The 16254-nt window shown below is 42.7% G+C and overlaps 1 protein-coding gene across 1 annotated transcript; it reads right to left on the minus strand.

Annotated features, from left to right (window-relative positions):
• Positions 1-215: 215 nt before the first annotated feature.
• Positions 216-13836, minus strand: dcaf5 (ddb1 and cul4 associated factor 5). Its single transcript, XM_034525370.1, has 9 exons — positions 13289-13836; positions 11848-11991; positions 11189-11225; positions 10926-11065; positions 9172-9301; positions 7105-7318; positions 4144-4210; positions 3317-3444; positions 216-1552 (listed from the first exon to the last, which is right to left on the minus strand). The coding sequence occupies exons 1-9, from the start codon at positions 13494-13496 to the stop codon at positions 257-259; spliced, it is 2364 nt and encodes a 787-aa protein (XP_034381261.1). The 5' UTR covers positions 13497-13836; the 3' UTR covers positions 216-256.
• Between the last annotated feature and the right edge of the window lie 2418 nt (positions 13837-16254).

A 16254-nucleotide genomic window follows, 5' to 3' on the forward strand; every position in this document is an offset into this window, starting at 1 on the left:
TTTTATACTTCCATCTTTTATTGTCATCTTTGGTTTAACCAAAAGAGCGATGACATTGTCCGATTCATTTGTTTTGGTAAACAAAAACTGACCGCGCTTTCAGTTCCTTCAGTCTTCAGCACGAGTTCATGTGACATGTCACATGACTACAAGAAGCAAAATGAAAAGGCTGAGCTGTAAAAACCCATAAAAAAAAACCCACTTCCTAAATTATGTCTGTTAACAAATTATTTATTTACGGGATGAGAAAGCGGTCTCATAATATTTTTAACTTCTTTCCTGAGGGGGAGGAGCCTGACTCGGCCTCCTCTGATCCCACATGAGTCCGTTTCAGGGCGCAGGTCGCCAGGCCCTTTTCTCTCTTCGGCCTGGTGCCTTCAGGTGTGACGCCAGTCTCTTCCTCCGATCCGGAGGAGACATGGAGGTTCTCTCTCACATAGGGCGCTGCAGTCCGGTGTCGCCCGTTGACTCCAGGGCTGTGTCGGTCTGGAGAGTTACTGTCTAAAGCCACCGAACTGCCACAAGCCTCGCCGCTGTCGGCGTTTCCTCCAGTCCTGCGTCCGTCCAGTGACCGGTGAGACGCAGCCGGGCGTCTTTCCAGCTCAGTCCTGTCCCTCCCTTCCTCGTTCTCTTGGCTCTCGGGGTACATCACGGGGCTCAGACACACAAAGTCAGAAGGGCTGAGACATTTTTCCTCATCTCCGACGCCGCCATCGCTGGGCTTGAGGGAGTTTTGTGCCTCGGCGGACGAGGAGGAAGACAGGTCATCGATTAATATCGATGGGTAACTGCAGGAGTCCATGGCTGAAAACAGAGTCTGCACAGACTCGGGTCGGTCCCCGGCTCTGGAGACGACGTGCATGCGCCGCCGCCTCACCACGTTGCGCCGCCTCACCGCGCTGCGCCGCTCCTCGTCGTCGCTGCTGGAGCTGGAGGTGGATGTGGAGGAGCTGGACGCTCCGACGGGAAGCGAAGGAGAGGAGGCGGGGCTGGACAGCGTGGAGTTGTCCCTGGGGCTCGGGGAGCGAGGCCGCGGCATGGGGTCGAGCCAAAACTCGCTGGAGTCCGAGTCCTCGTTCACGAGGAAGCCGGACTGGTGACGCTGAAGCCTGCTCCGCCTCCTCGGCCGCTCCTCCGCCTCTGGCCCCGCTGGCTCTTCTCCCCCCGAGGCATCGGGTCCAGCCAGCGAGGAGGACGACGAGTTATCGGAGTCGCTGTGATTATTGGCGGCAACGACGGCGACGGGAGGAGTCGGCGCGGGCCTCGGGGTGCGCCGACCCCGAGCGTGGAGCTGCATGATGGCCTCCTCGCTCAGGTCGCTGTCGGAGTCGGAGCTCCAGCCCTCGATCTCTCGGCGCACCAGCGAGTCAAAGAAAGCCATCATGCGCGGGTCCTCCTGGATGGACTGGCTGACGTAGTCGTGGGACAGGCCGCTGCCGCTGTTCAGCACCAGGCTGATGTACTCCTCGTGGGTGTAGAGGCTGCGTGACTTGTCCTCCACGCGGCCCTCCAGGTCCCCGAGACTCTCGGGCTGCTGGTAGGGACTCCACATCTGAGACGGAGGCAGAAAAAATGACGGAGGGAGAGGATGGAGACAAAAGAACAAAAAAGGACAGATTTAGAATTGGACCGGTGAAAAATGGACGGAGAAGTGAAAAGTTTGACAGATTCTCCGTTATTGATATCCTCTTATTACAGAACACCTGGACCTGTATCGCCTTCCACTCACAAAACAGTGATTGTGTTACTGTGCAGACAAAGAAGAAGCTGAATCTTGTTTTACCATTCTGTAAATGCTTTTGTGTGGACAGTTTCACCTCCTAAGACGCATTCAAAATTATGTAAATTAAGTAGAAAACTGCATTTTCTGATAACATTAATATTGCGAAGGCATTCAAGACATATAGACTATAATAAAAGATTTCACATTATTTGGGGAATAGTTGCTTGCCGACAAATATACATAATCTATCATTATCAACGTGACAGGACGACGATACGATACCCGTGTGACACATCAGGCTGCTTATGTCGAGTCATCAATCATGTTATCGTATATATGTAGAAACAACTACTGGAGGCTTTTTATTTGACTGGGAAAGTATAACATTGTTTTGGGCATTTTATGAATGTTTGGGCAACAATTTTGGAACATTTGGGACAAAAAGTCTAATGAATCGACCCCTTTTCTTCTGTTATGAAGATGGAGGCAAAGTCATCAACTTAAATCACAATGCGCAGAAACTTCTTTCCGGTTTATAATAATAATTTTGGCATGAATTAAAAAAATATACGTGGAAATTATAACTTTAAAATGTTCATGGTTTTTGGTTTTCACAAATTACACATTAAAAAACAGTATTATTATTCTAGTTTTCAGTAAAGTAAAAGTTAACTACAAAATAAAACCGATGAATCTATGGAACCACTCATAACTTCCCTTGACCCAGTTTTTGAACACAACGTCCTCAATATTTGGGGGGAAATCCATCTTTTTTTTTTTTCATTCCTCGCTGCAGCTCAGCAGTGTCTGTGCTGTGTCACCGGAGATCAATGTCTCACTGAGATACAGTCCGTCCACTCTAATGTCTCCACTATTCAATCAACAGCTACCTTTTTAAAAAAAAGGGACATATTAAAAAGAGCTTGTGCACAGGTGTTTGTAGTGGCCACAAACTGTAAAATAAATACAACCCAGTCAGTTTTTTTTTTGTGGGCTCGATTATGAAACATCTGATTCATTGAGCTCTGGCTCCGCTTCCTGTATCACATACGCTCATTAGAATATTACGCCCACAGCTTGGGAACTACTTTTGGAAAAATCCACCGTATTTTTCTCACAAGCCAATAAGAGCAGACTGGGCTTTTTCAGGAAGGGGGGGGGTCTTAAAGAGACAGGCGGATTCAGAATAATATGTGTTTTCTGAACATTAAAGTTTGTTTTAATAAAAACCAAAACTACAAGTATGAACCTAAAAATAATGTCTTTTAAAAAGTTGTCTCCCTGTTCCATATAACATTAGAATAAGTTGTTTGTTTTATTATCTTATCTTTAATATCACAATCCGAATCATATCCATAACGTCAACTGTTCTTTTTTTGAGTTTTGGTGTGAGGAAATGTTGGGTATCGGAAAAAAGGACGACAAACAGGTTTATGGATATTAAATCCAGTCTTCATTCGCAATGCTTAACGCTGCTCCACCAGTACCAGAACACCAGTCGGCACAAAGCTACAGTGGAATGAAGATTAAACTCTCTGAAAACGGACCTTTAGGCCTCCTAAGAAAACACAGCAGAGATATTCCTTCACTAACCTTGATGACTTTCTCCACGCCCGAGGAGCAGATCATGTAGGTGTGAGGGTTGAAGCGGACCTGGTTCACTATGGAGCGGTGACCCTTCAGGACCATGAACGCCCCGTTTACCACTCGACCAGCGCCTCCTTGAAGGGAGAACACGGCGCGGGGTTAGTTTGATGTGACGGTAGCAGACGAAACACATGAGCTCAGACTCAGAGACACGAGTCCTTGACACGGTTTCATTAAAAACAAAACACCAGCCACGGAAAGAGGATTATTTAACCTGCTTCAGAAGAGAAAAACAGACCAGTAATGTAATCCTAATAATGTGCTATTAGTCTGACAACAAATAGCCTCAGAGCACATATTTTCAGTGTGACTAACTCCGGGGGAAAATAAAATCCATAAATGTGTCAGGTGGTGCGCTACAGAGCAACAAACGGCCACATTCCTGGATTGTTGCATTTTTGGGATTTTCTTCCCAGAGTTATTTGGAGTCCCGTGAGCCGACGTGGAGCAAGAACTCTTCATACAGAACTAAGACTACAAAAGGTTGGTGAACGCAGGTCAAACCACAGTCTGCTGTAGCTCAGCGGCGTCTATCGTTCTTTCCGGGGGCTAAAACGTAGACCAGAGGTTCGTTTTGCTCTCCCGGACTCGACGCCACTGGAAGCGTTGACCTCGCATAAGTCACCAAAACGCAGTCCTTGAAACAAGCTACTTATACGTTTTGTTGACAAACCCTGATGAACAGTGTGAACTTAAAACAAACAACAACACAAAAGAAAACAAGCCCACACATCAGAATACATCCACACACACAGACGGATTCAGTAACTCACCTGCTTCCGGGTCCTTTGGGATCTTCCACATGTAGAGGTTGAAGTCGTCTGACCCAGACAAGATGTACTGAAGGGGGGGGGGGGGGAGAGAGGGATGTTTAGAGATTTAAGTCTGCGCCATTGCTTATGACAAAACTCTTCATTAGAGCAGAGGAAATCAAATACACACACACACACACACAGAGAGAGATAAACCCCGGGGGGGGGGCACAAAACCAGCAGATCTTATCGCAGCGCTTTGTCTCTTGACGTGACATTCTGACCTGCACACAGCTCCTGCTCTGAACTGTTATTAGACTTTGTAAACATATGGTTCCACTTACAGCTGTTGCTTAAGGTACGTTTTGACGGGGGGGGGCGCCACGTAAGGAAGGATAGAAGCACTTTTTTCCCCACCGACAGTCAAATCCGACAGACGTTCCAGGTGCTGCAGAGTGTGGCTGTCTCGGCTAACATTACCCTATTGAGAAATAAAGGCTTCCCAAAAGGTTCCTCCTGAAGGGCGGAGGTTCCATGTTCTTCTGAAGAACGGGTTCTTTTTAAGACCACAGGTTCCTTTTTTGTGGATGAAAGAGTTCTTCGAGGATTTGCGAAAAGCAAGGATGTTAAACGATCCTCCATAGAAAGGTTCTGTGGAGAACCTCTCACAGGTTGTGGGTGGAATTAGGGCTGGACAAATTCATCTCCAATATAGCAGATCATTATATTGTTATGTGGCTTAAATAGTGTTTTCATGATTTTTTTTAAGGACAATTTACATTAAAGTGACTTCATTTTCTCGTTTCCTTTACCCACAGAGTCAAAGAGTCCATCTTTACGTTAGTGTTGTAGCGACAGCAGAAAGTCGGCTTCACTCGTCCACATACGAGCGTTTGGCTGCACGTTGTTTACACACGGGACTTCAAAGGCATCCACATACAAATATTTAGGAGCAGAATGTTTTTTCCTTCTTTTCAATATTTGTTCTCCTTCCTTTCCTCCTTTTTATTTACACTCTACTCTCATCGAGCACATTTAAATGTAATTTGTGTCTGTCGTGCCGCATTTTGACATCTGGGAGGCACATTTTTGTGGAGTCATTTTTGTATTTGTTTTAAAAGACCTCGTCGCGTACAGCAGCAGCACTTCTGACGAGTTTTGAATAATTGTTGTGTCGTCGTTGTTGTTGGCCAACGATTGAAACAAATGTCTTCAATTTCTTTTTCTGTAAACATTCTTCTGGTATCGGCGGGTTTTAACTTTTTCAGGGTTGTTTATTTTTTTTTTGGGGGGGGGGGGGTCTTTGTGATGAAGAATCGTGCAATTGTTACTCGTACGATTGTAGCTCCGGGCCACGCGAGAACACTACACCTGTGTGCTCCGCCTCAGGATCCCAGAGGACACGTCAAGCAGGAATGTTGCACCCACAGCTCCCCCGCACCCCCCTTCCCCATCGTTTGTGTGTGGTTCGTTGCCACTCTGCGCCTCTGCTTTCACATCTTTCTGAGACAATCCTGCTGTCTGTGGTTCTGGGTCTATGTGAGAAATTTGGTTCTGGGTCTATGGGTTCTAGGCTCTGCTTTTAAATGTATCTTAAAATGTTCTTGTTTTAACTTTCTGCTCTGTAGCACTTTGAATTTGCTAAATATAAAGTGCAATACAAATAGAATGTATTATTATTATGTGGTTCTGGGTCTGTGAGAAATGTGGTTATGGGTCGATATGAGAAATGTGGTTCTGGGTCTTGTGCGCTTCTAAAGCTTGTGGTGTAAACAACCGAAATCATCCTTTTATTTATTTTTGAAATCGCAGCCTTTGTCACGTTGTGGTTTCTGGTGGTAAACAGCGAACCCACCGGCCGGTTCTTTGTCGTCTGCCTCTCGTACGCTTGGTGGTATTAAATAATGTTATCTCGCTCGTCTGGTTCAATGGTGCTTCTCTTCCCCCTGAAGAGCTCGTAACACGCTGGCAGATGAAAACAATACTTCAGAAGTGTGTGTGTGTGTGTGTGTGTGTGTGTGTGTGTGTGTGTGCGTTTCACTGCTCTTTGAACGATCTGAGAGCCGTCTCATTTTCATCCATTCATTTTTTATACCTCCCCGAGGATTCAGCCACCGCATTAGCAAGTTAGACTATTGATTGATTATCACTCTCGAATCCCGACTGATCCCAATAACTGCACCCCAAAGCTTCATCGGTAATCTGTCAAAACAGGTTAAGCTCTTGAATTATTATCAGTGGAGAAACATAAAAATGCCTAGTTTTCATCTTTAAGCCAGACAATTAAATGCCTCCGCATATGAGAATACTTAATTTAATATTAATTTGTCATTTATATGCTGTTCGGTCCATTAACATTGCACGTGTCTTGAGGGTTCAGTATTTCTTGTTTTAAAAAAAAGTTTTTTTTACTTAAACACAATAAATCTCAATCTCAATGGCCTTGCTCAAAAGCTTGGCAGCAGGTGGGCAGATTCACACCAGCAGCCTTCTTGTGCTGCCCCGACTCGATTCTGTAAACTCCTTGTAGAGAGGGACCATTTTGTAAGTCTCCATGAGCTCCACTGACACCTGAGAATAATCTTAACATCGTAAACATGGCTGCAGAGTGATGTCACGTCTGAGGAGGACCAACGGGGAAAACTCTTGGCCGAGTTCAGGGGCTTCTGGTGTTCCTCCAACACGGAAGAGTCTAATATAGTCTATTTTTAATTTCCATTGGTCCCACATGTTTCCAATATTCTCCTTACATTTTAAGAAACCACCAAAGTCAGATAAAACAGAGTGTCTACTGTCTGTTACGATACATAAAACCCCTTGAGAGTCACCGCCATAATATATCATGTGAAGGACTTTGCTTTTATGGCTGCACATGAATATAAAAACGGAAATATTCCAGACATCTTTTCCCGTCCGTGTTTGAAAATGCCTTTATGAGCCAAGTCCCCGTCCTCCCTACTTGCGGTCCGTCTGATGACCCACCTGATCTTTGTCCCCGGCGAAGCAGCAGCTCTTCATGGTGCAGGAGTTGAAGTAGCCCTGGTTGTCGAACTGGAAGCTGGGCAGGCGGGAGTGCAGCTCGTAGAGGACGGGCGGCAGGCGGCGCCGCAGCGCCAGCAGCTGGGTGCCGGTGCTGTTGAAGCGAACGCTCATGGCGCTCTGCAGCGACATGCTGCCCCCGTAACGGAGCAACGAGCTGCGGGGAAGAGAGCGAAAGACCATTAGGAGATGGGTCATTTATTAAAGCGGGCAAAATATCAAAGTGATGAGCATCCCGAATCTCAAGTTTGTTATTCTATACAATTTACCACAAAGGATGGTGAATTGTATTATTATGATACGTTTTATGAGTGGTAATTATTTATTTGATGTTTGACTGCCACGTTTGTATTTGGACTTTGTGACTACACAGATACCAAGTTAACAAGAAAACGTTTCTAGTGGAAGAAAATCATAAACGTTTGAAAAAAAAGAAAAGAAGAAACATATAAATTAACATATCAAATGGCATAAAAAATGATATGATGATTGATGCTACCGAACCGCCTAAACCACACGATCACATCTCCAACCTTTTAATGAACAACGAGAGAATTACTGAGTATTTGAAGACGAGTCGAAACGTTCAACCCGACTGGTTTCCTAAAGGGTTTCCATTCAATTTCTCTTCACTATAAATATACAGTTGACATTTTAACGACGTATTTTAACAGACTCCTAATTTGTTTGTTTGTTTATTCCAATGTAAATGTTCATATTTTTAAATGATGTCTGACACTAATGCACCGTGTTTATTGTTATGCGCCAACCACCGAGCAGCAATAAATTATAATGATTAATGAAACGGGTATGTCATTAGAAAAAACACTTCAACTGGAAGCCGTAGTGAAAATTAATAGTCCAAAAAGAAACATACATGCAATTATTTAACAGTGTAACCCTTCCATCCCTCCTCCTACTGGTTTATCCTTGTATTGTGTCTTTTTATGTTTCTCTGAAATGGAAAATCTATAATAAAATCCGAAATGAACAAAATAAAAGGAAAAACACGATAGTAAATTGAGGGAGATTCTAAGTAATAACTGTGTCCACACTGCAGAGAGGCAGCGCCAACAGTGGAGGAAGAGAAATGACTCAGTGCTGACTTTTACTGGACATTTGTGTGCTAGTAACCAGAACCTCACCACACAGGAGTGTGTGCGCACACACACACACACACACACACACACACACACACACACACACACACACACACACACACACACACACACACACACACACACACACACACACACACACACCACACACACACACACACACACACACACACACACACACACACACACACACACACACACACACACACACACACACACACACACACACACACACACACACACACACACACACACACACACACACACACACACACACACACACACACACACACACACACACACACACACACACACACACACACAAAGTGTTTTCTCAGTCATTTTACTGGGGGAAAAAAATTATTTTAACAGTGAGACAACAGCGCCCCCTGGTGGACACAAGCGGGACAGCCGTGCGTCACAAGAGCAGATGAGGACTTTAAAGAGTTTGATTCAACCAATTCATAGACAGACCGTTTGCAAATCACACACACGACACATGAGAAATGACCATTAGAATGTACTGTGAAATGGATTAAATACAGTCTTGATCACACGTGACTAAAGTAAATAACAATGTGACGCAATTCACAAAAACAAATATTTGTTTTGCCAGTTCCCAAACTACTAAAAGGGACGAGATCTTCAATTTATTTAACCTCACAATTATTTTAGTGTATTTGACTTCATACTAAGTAAATGCTTTTACTGCTTTAATAACTCTGAATGAGTATTGTTGTTGTCCTCTGTGCATTATTTCCACTCTTGTAATATTTCTCAGTGAAGCTCATTTCCCCACAGGGAACCACCCCGTTAAAGCTTCTCTTGAAAACTGTGTCGAGAGATAGAAAACTTAAGAATATGGGAGAGAAAAAAAGAAAAGAAGTCTAACCTGCGTGGCTTGCGAATGTCCCATAATCCAACTCCCTCCTTGGAGTTGGCTGTGGCGATCAGCCTGGGCTCCACCGGGTTGAACATCACGCTGTGGAAGGCCGACGGGTAGCTGGCCAGGCAGAAGGGCTCTACGGGAAGAGATGAGGGGTTGATGAATTATGATTACATGATTATTAACACTTCTGTTATTGTTTTTCCAGCTACGCCTCTCGGGATGTCAGTGTCGAGTCACTGAAATCTTGGCAGCTTATTTTTACCGACATTGGTGGAGTCCAGAGGATGTTTCCTAATGATTTTGGGGATCCGGTGACCTTTCATCCATCACTGTATGACAAAACTAATGACATTGTCAGCCTCAGCTGTGCTTTTAGTGCTAATTAGGAGACGTCGGTATACAAACACACCAAACTACGAACATTACCATACATGCCAACCCACAAGTGGAACCTCACAGAGCTGCGAGCATGGACGCTTAGTCTCGTTTATCTTTGTGAGTGCCGCCACGGAACGACATGTAGCCTGCTGGCAGACAAGGAATACTGATTACTGCTTAATGTATTATTAGGCCCGCTCGGTCACAAGGACGGCTTCAAAAATAGAAGGATGTAGACGTCGTGCAAGATGATCCACTGCATTTAAAATTTTAAAAAAAGTGATCAAAGGGTCTCACTAAGTCCCATTAATGAGGCACTTTGCACCCTTTTCAGTCCAACAGTGTCCCTTAAAATACACACGAAGAGCATATTGACAACATCAGAGAAGACACGCGTAAGAGCAGGATGGGGAGTGGCCACTCTGATAGGGGGTCCAAAAAATAATTAGCTATAAATGATCAAATCTAGAGATGGGTGCCATTTGCACCAATAAAAACAAACATAGTGTCCATTACTCCCACCCACGTTAACTTTGGGCCTAATAGAAACTCTGTTATGATTGTGATCCACAGCAGTAACTTAATCATGTTAGAGATAAAGCACCAACTAGAAGTCAGCTTGAGACTGAGAAGTTTAATCATAACATCTGGATTTATTAGAGATGTGGCAGACTTGCTTCTGTTCATTTTCTGAATGATCAATTACTTGAAATGTAGGTTAAAAGTGTTGTCAAGTGGAGTCCAGATGCATTTAAAGTAAAATCATCAGGTATAAAAGTCGCATTAACATTCAATAACATTGCAAACTTCCCCCACGACGAGACGAATAAAGGATCGTCTCATTTTATCTAAACAATATTTCTAATTTCAGGTCAAAAGCATTTATGTTGAAAAGTTTTAGAATATAAATAGCTAAAATGCCATCTAAGTGCGTAAATGGTAGTACGCATAGCTTAATCAGTGTTACGATTATAAGGGGGTCTTTGGCAAAAAATATCTTCCTGTAAGGAGACAAAAGGTTTGAGAACCCTTTAGAGACGAGTGTTTGTGTATTTTAACATCAACTTGAGAAGTTAATTTTCATGCAATTAAGCTAAATGTCCACAGTGTTTTTAATCAATCCAATTAATTTATCCTCCAGTGCAGGAAATTTAGGAGGCTGAGGCAACACAATTTGTATATACAACCACTTCTTAATCCACTGTAAGCCACACACACGCACGCACGCACGATTTCAGACTATGAGAAATCATATCCAAGGACTCATCTTTTGCAAAGGGCTTTAATCCTACATGCCTTGCAGCCCCGAGCGCGAAACATAGCATCGCAATATCAAATGATATCGTCACAGGAGCAGCACACGTGCCTCCTCCACTTACCTGTGCTCGGCGGCTCGCGGGTGTCCCAGATAAGAACGCGTCCGTCGTCGGACGAGCTGGCAAACACGTTGTCGTTGACCGGGCTGACAGACAAACTGTACACGGCGTCGATGTGCAGGAACACATTCAGAGTCTCCCTTCTGTGGGAACAACCATCATCCAAATGTCAATCGTTTTCAGAATGTGAACACAAACACAATGTCTGATGGCCGCGAGTGTATCAAAACGTTTTTCGATGCTGCGGTAATGAGTATTTGACTCACCTCTCCACATCGTGAAGAATTACCTGCTCATCATTTCCTGCAAAAAACAAACAGACAAACTGTTTACAAAGTGATTGTGCACAAGATAAAACATTTTTAAAAAAAATGCAAAACCAGTTCGGCCTTCAGGTCCGCTTTCAATGCTGTTGGTTAATGATCCATCAACTAAATCTTGATATAACATTATTATATAATTTCCTCTCGACATATTTGCATGGCCGATTCACAGTGAGCAGCATTCACCACATGGCTGCAATACAGAATTACTTCGCAACTCAAGCACAAGATCATTTTGATTTTCTCATGAATGTGACATTAATGTGCAATAAAGTATCTACAACATTCCTGCAAAGCAATTAAATACGCATCAAATTAGCCATTTAAAAATGTTACCTGATATAATATTTGATGTAAAAAAATAGGTTTATTTTTTTTTGTATCGAGGTGTATCTTTTTACATTTATTTAACTTGATTGTAAGTGAATTCCCTTGGTTGCATCAAAAGCTGCATCCCCCGAGATGCAAACCATCGAAGGTGTCTCATTTCATATCAGATCTACCTTTAACCAACAAGTGAAAAGCCACAAAAACACCTGCACAGGTCAAAGGACAAGGATGAGGAATAAACCTTGTTGTTGTTGTGCAAGTTTTGCTCTTACCGCCAGAGAAGACCTTTTTGTTGGTGCTGTCGAAGGCCAGACAGAAGATGTTGGACAGGTGCTCGCCCTTCAGTTTCAAAGGCTTGGACCGAGCATGGATAGCTTGTTCCATGTGCCACAGGAGCACCCGGCGGTCATCTCCTCCTGAAGACCAGACAGATTGACAACGCCAATTTACAAACATGCACAATATCGTCCAGAGGTTTCCAAACGTGTCGAGCTACGGCCCCGTCACGGGTTGCTTATGTCTTTGAGTCACTCCTCAGATTGGTTCATTTCAAGCATTTTATAGAGACCTGAAGAGATTTACAACATAAAGGAAAGATTTAGGGCTGTAAAGGTTTGGCCTCATCACTTAGTAGATCGACAGAAAAATAAACAGCACCTATTTTGGGTTAATAGTGAAAGTAATCTAACTGGAACCATCCTCTTCTTTATTTGTTTTATATGGTTATAAGGAATGTAACTGTACATTTGCTTGTACTAGTAGGTAGTTGTATTTTACTTATATATATTTCCATTTATTCTACTATATTCAGTAATGAAATATACAGTGGTTCTTTTTTCTAATATTGGACCCTGTGCATAACAAATACTTTAGTTTGGTTCTTTAAATATACTTTGATGCCAATACTTGTGTACTTTTGCTTAAGTAACATTTTGAATGCACGATTTTTTTACATTTAACAGAGTATTTCTACACTGTGTTATTGCTACCGAGGACTTATTTTAAAACCAAAATAATCTTTTAGGGACATCTGTTGGCAAAAACAAGACATTGGAAGGCCATCACCTGAGACAGTGGGAAACGATGATGGACATTTCATAGAATAAATGATAATTGATCAATAAATAATTCTTAATCTACATTACTTAGTTGGAGCCCACGCTATAGTCTGTAAATAAGATATTTCTTTTACAGATGTATGAAGCACATGGTGCAAAACTTGATCAAGGGGTCATTTTCATGTTCCACCAGAATTAATAATCACACTCGGAACAGTAGTTACCTCTCAGTCACCAAAGTGGCTGATGAGGTACATCTAAACGGTGTCACTTAAGTTACCTGGTCAGGTGGAGCGAAGCTCATCAAATGACATGTATGAAAAGTTAAATGAAAGCCTCAGGTAACGTCAGTTCTACTAAGCTAGGCCAGATGATGGACATAGCGCTAAATGGATTTGTGGTTTCAGGACTTGGCAGCCATGATAATATGTGTGGGGGGGTAGTGACGAGCCTCTGGACTGACATGGTCCGGGTCCGGGTCTGCTGCCCCTCTGAGCTCCTGGGGGTTTGTGTGTGACTGTGGGGGGGGGGGGTTGGTTTTGACGTTAGCGAGCTAGCAAGAACAGCTAAGCTAGCTTAGCATGCTAACACAGTATAACATTGTTGGGGTGGGTGGTGGTGGTGGTGGGGTGGAGAGAGGGATTTGTCAACTTACCGGACACGAGCCATTCTCCGCCGTTGTTGGAGAACTCAATGGCGTTGACGCAGCCGAAGTGGCCGAGCATGTCCTTCTTGAAGAGGCTGGTGCAGCCGGCCATCCGGCGCCTCTGGAAGTCGTCCTTCAGGAGCGGCTGCCCGGTGAGCTCCCTGCGGGACAGAAAGCCCACCGAGGAGCGCATACCGCAGCCCTCGAGCTCCTTCATTGTCAACCGTGCAACGACGACGACAACGACGATAATAAATAGAAGGGGGGGGGAAAACAAATTAAAATAAAACACACGGCTCTGCGTTCGCCGTTATTCACCGCCGCGCCCTCGACATCCAGTCGCGTCGTTGTCGGGTCGATTTGACACACGCGGCTGTCGCTGCTCCGTTTGGGCTACATTATGGTGGAAACCCCGCAGATGTCGACGTTGTTTTTGTACCTCCTCTCCGTCTTCTCGGCAGTCCCGGGCAGCAGCTTCCTGCTCCGGTGGAGGATCTCTCTCTCTCTCTCGCTGCCCGTCTGTCACTCATCACCAGCCAGGAATCCAATCGCTTTATTTTTTTCCTGACACACACGCATGCTCTCTCTCTCTCTCTCTCTCTCTCTCTCTCTTTATGTTTCACCTCTCACTGAACTCAGAGCATAGGAAATAGCTACTGCCAGAGGTCTGAAGGACAAACCACCTACATTCACCATCATTATTTGTAGGTATGGTGTGGTATAAAATACTATTTAGATCCTGAAATAAAAGTATTAATAACACAGTAAAATATTCACAAACCTATACCTATTATTAAGTAAAATAACCACATTAACAAAGTTACCTATATGCAAGTATAAGGGAAATTAATTAAAAGGGATTATTTTATATAATATTATTAGAGTATTATTACTCATGCATTCATGGAGAAGCAGGGTTTTAATGTTTTTGTACCTTTTTTTTTTTATTGGGCTACAACTAATTATTTTCTTCACTATCACATTGTTTGGTTTGCAAAAATGATAATCAAATCTTCATAATTTTAAAGAACCATGTAATGGTTATGCATGAAAATTGACTTAAACAATTACTAAATAGTTCCCGAATTAATGTATCTTCTGTCGATCCACTTATCTTTTCAGATTTACTTGTATAAACTAGGCTGGGTAGTTTAATGTACATGATATATTGTATGTTGTAACTATAGTGACTACACTACTGAAATCATAGATGTTCAAATTATTATTTTTGCACCTTTGTTTCTTAAAAGCTGAAGTTTAAAGTTTATTCTTGACCTTATCAACAGTAGTTGAGTCCTTTTAGTGCGTGTTATGTGAATGAAGATCATGAGCTCAGGACCTTGTGGGGAGATTGTTTTCTCGTTAAAACCTCAGGAAATAAACATTGTTTTTAAAAGAGTACTTTTTTATTGGTTTTCATGCTTATTTTTCTTTCACTGACTTTAAATTTACATGTAAACACAGGTGGAAAGAAAAGTACATTGTAGTGTGTATAGTAGTTTTATTACTCCAAGTTTTGGGATTACAGTGGTAGTCTTTAGGGGACTTTCAGTTTCAACACGCCTTTCTCTGAGACAACATGAAAAACCGAAACATCTAAAACATTTTAAACAAATGCTCAACACAAATGGCCTGTAGTCTTCTTCTAATGGATTCAAACCCATGTTTGAGAGCCAATTGTGATGTATCCCTCCCTCCAGTTAACATTGTACTGCAAAATCAATTCACTGTATTTGGATATTTTGTTGTTTTCTGACCATAATCAGCACCATGTTATCGAAGAACAAATTATTTCTGTTGATTTGTCAAAATTAAGCAATTTAGGCACTTATCAAGAAATTGGCAAAGTCATGATGAAACTGCTACTGAAAGGAATTTTACAAGCAAAATACTTTAGTTTTATGCTTAAAAGTCAAAACGATTGAGCAAAAATCTACGGACAGAATTTTCTTCTTTTTTTCTTTTTTACATACACAGAACTTTACAGAATATCAAACTAAAATCTAAATTCAAGGAGGCCCCACACTGAGCATAAAGTGATATTACACAGCACTGAGAGGATACAGACGCTTGTTTTGCTTTGCATATAAACTATGCCATGTCACCGCTGTTTGTGCTGTTGTTTAGCTCAGATATAATGGTAGACACAGTGTCCGTCTATGTGCGTCTGTGAACTACAGTCAGCCGTACCTGCAGGTTCCCAGGTAGATTTAACACACTAGTCTATCATGGACAAACATTTAAAAGTGCTTTACATTAAGGTACCTTCAATACATTCACCTCTACATTATGAAGTCTTCTATAATACCACAGGTAATGAGTGCGCTGCAGTTGATGAGCATTCCTTTGGCAAAAGTAACATTTGCTTTTTAGCAAAAGATATGGAGTGTGTCAAAAGGAGTGTGGGACGAAAGGTTCTTTCTAAAATAAACATTGTAGGAGGAACCACTCTGTAAAATGTGTATCATCTTATAAAACAAGCTTCAAGGAACAGTGAGACATTTTGGGTGAAAAAAATATATATTTGCTTTCTAAATGAGAGTTAGATAGGAGGATCTCTCGTAGCTACAGCTACCAACCGATTAGCTTAGCACAAAGACTGGAAACAGGGGGAAACGGCTAGCCTGGCTCAGTGTAAAACCACAACATGTTATTTTAACAAAAGGTGATATAAAGTGTTAATTATTGAGCTTTACAGATGCTGGTGGGTGGATTTTTTTTCGACCATAGCTAGGCTAGCTGTTTGTCAGCAGCCAGTTAGCTTATTAGCTTAGTATGCAGACTGGAAACGAGGAAAGGTCCACAGTTTGGGCCGTCAGATGTTCACTGCAAGAATCCACGGTCACGATATTACGAAAACGTAAAAATATAGTAAAACTATCAGTCAAATTCATCTTTAACTTAGTTTGTGTGTTTTGTCTCTTTTCTGGATAGCCTACTGGTGTATAAGACGGCATGTTGTGTTTTTTGGGGGG

This window comes from Cyclopterus lumpus, chromosome 22 (genome assembly GCF_009769545.1).
Source record: "Cyclopterus lumpus isolate fCycLum1 chromosome 22, fCycLum1.pri, whole genome shotgun sequence".
Classification (NCBI taxonomy): Eukaryota; Metazoa; Chordata; class Actinopteri; order Perciformes; family Cyclopteridae; genus Cyclopterus; species Cyclopterus lumpus.

What these genes read in the sequence shown, in the direction of transcription:
- dcaf5 (XM_034525370.1), bottom strand. Translation starts at nt 13,496, where the DNA reads ATGAAGGAGCTCGAGGGCTGCGGTATGCGCTCCTCGGTGGGCTTTCTG. An exon ending in CCGCGAGCCGCCGAGCACAG is followed by an intron (nt 9,302 to 10,925) that starts GTAAGTGGAGGA and finishes CTCTTCCCGTAG; the next exon opens with AGCCCTTCTGCCTGGCCAGC. An exon ending in GCGTGGAGAAAGTCATCAAG is followed by an intron (nt 1,553 to 3,316) that starts GTTAGTGAAGGA and finishes CCTCCGTCTCAG; the next exon opens with ATGTGGAGTCCCTACCAGCA.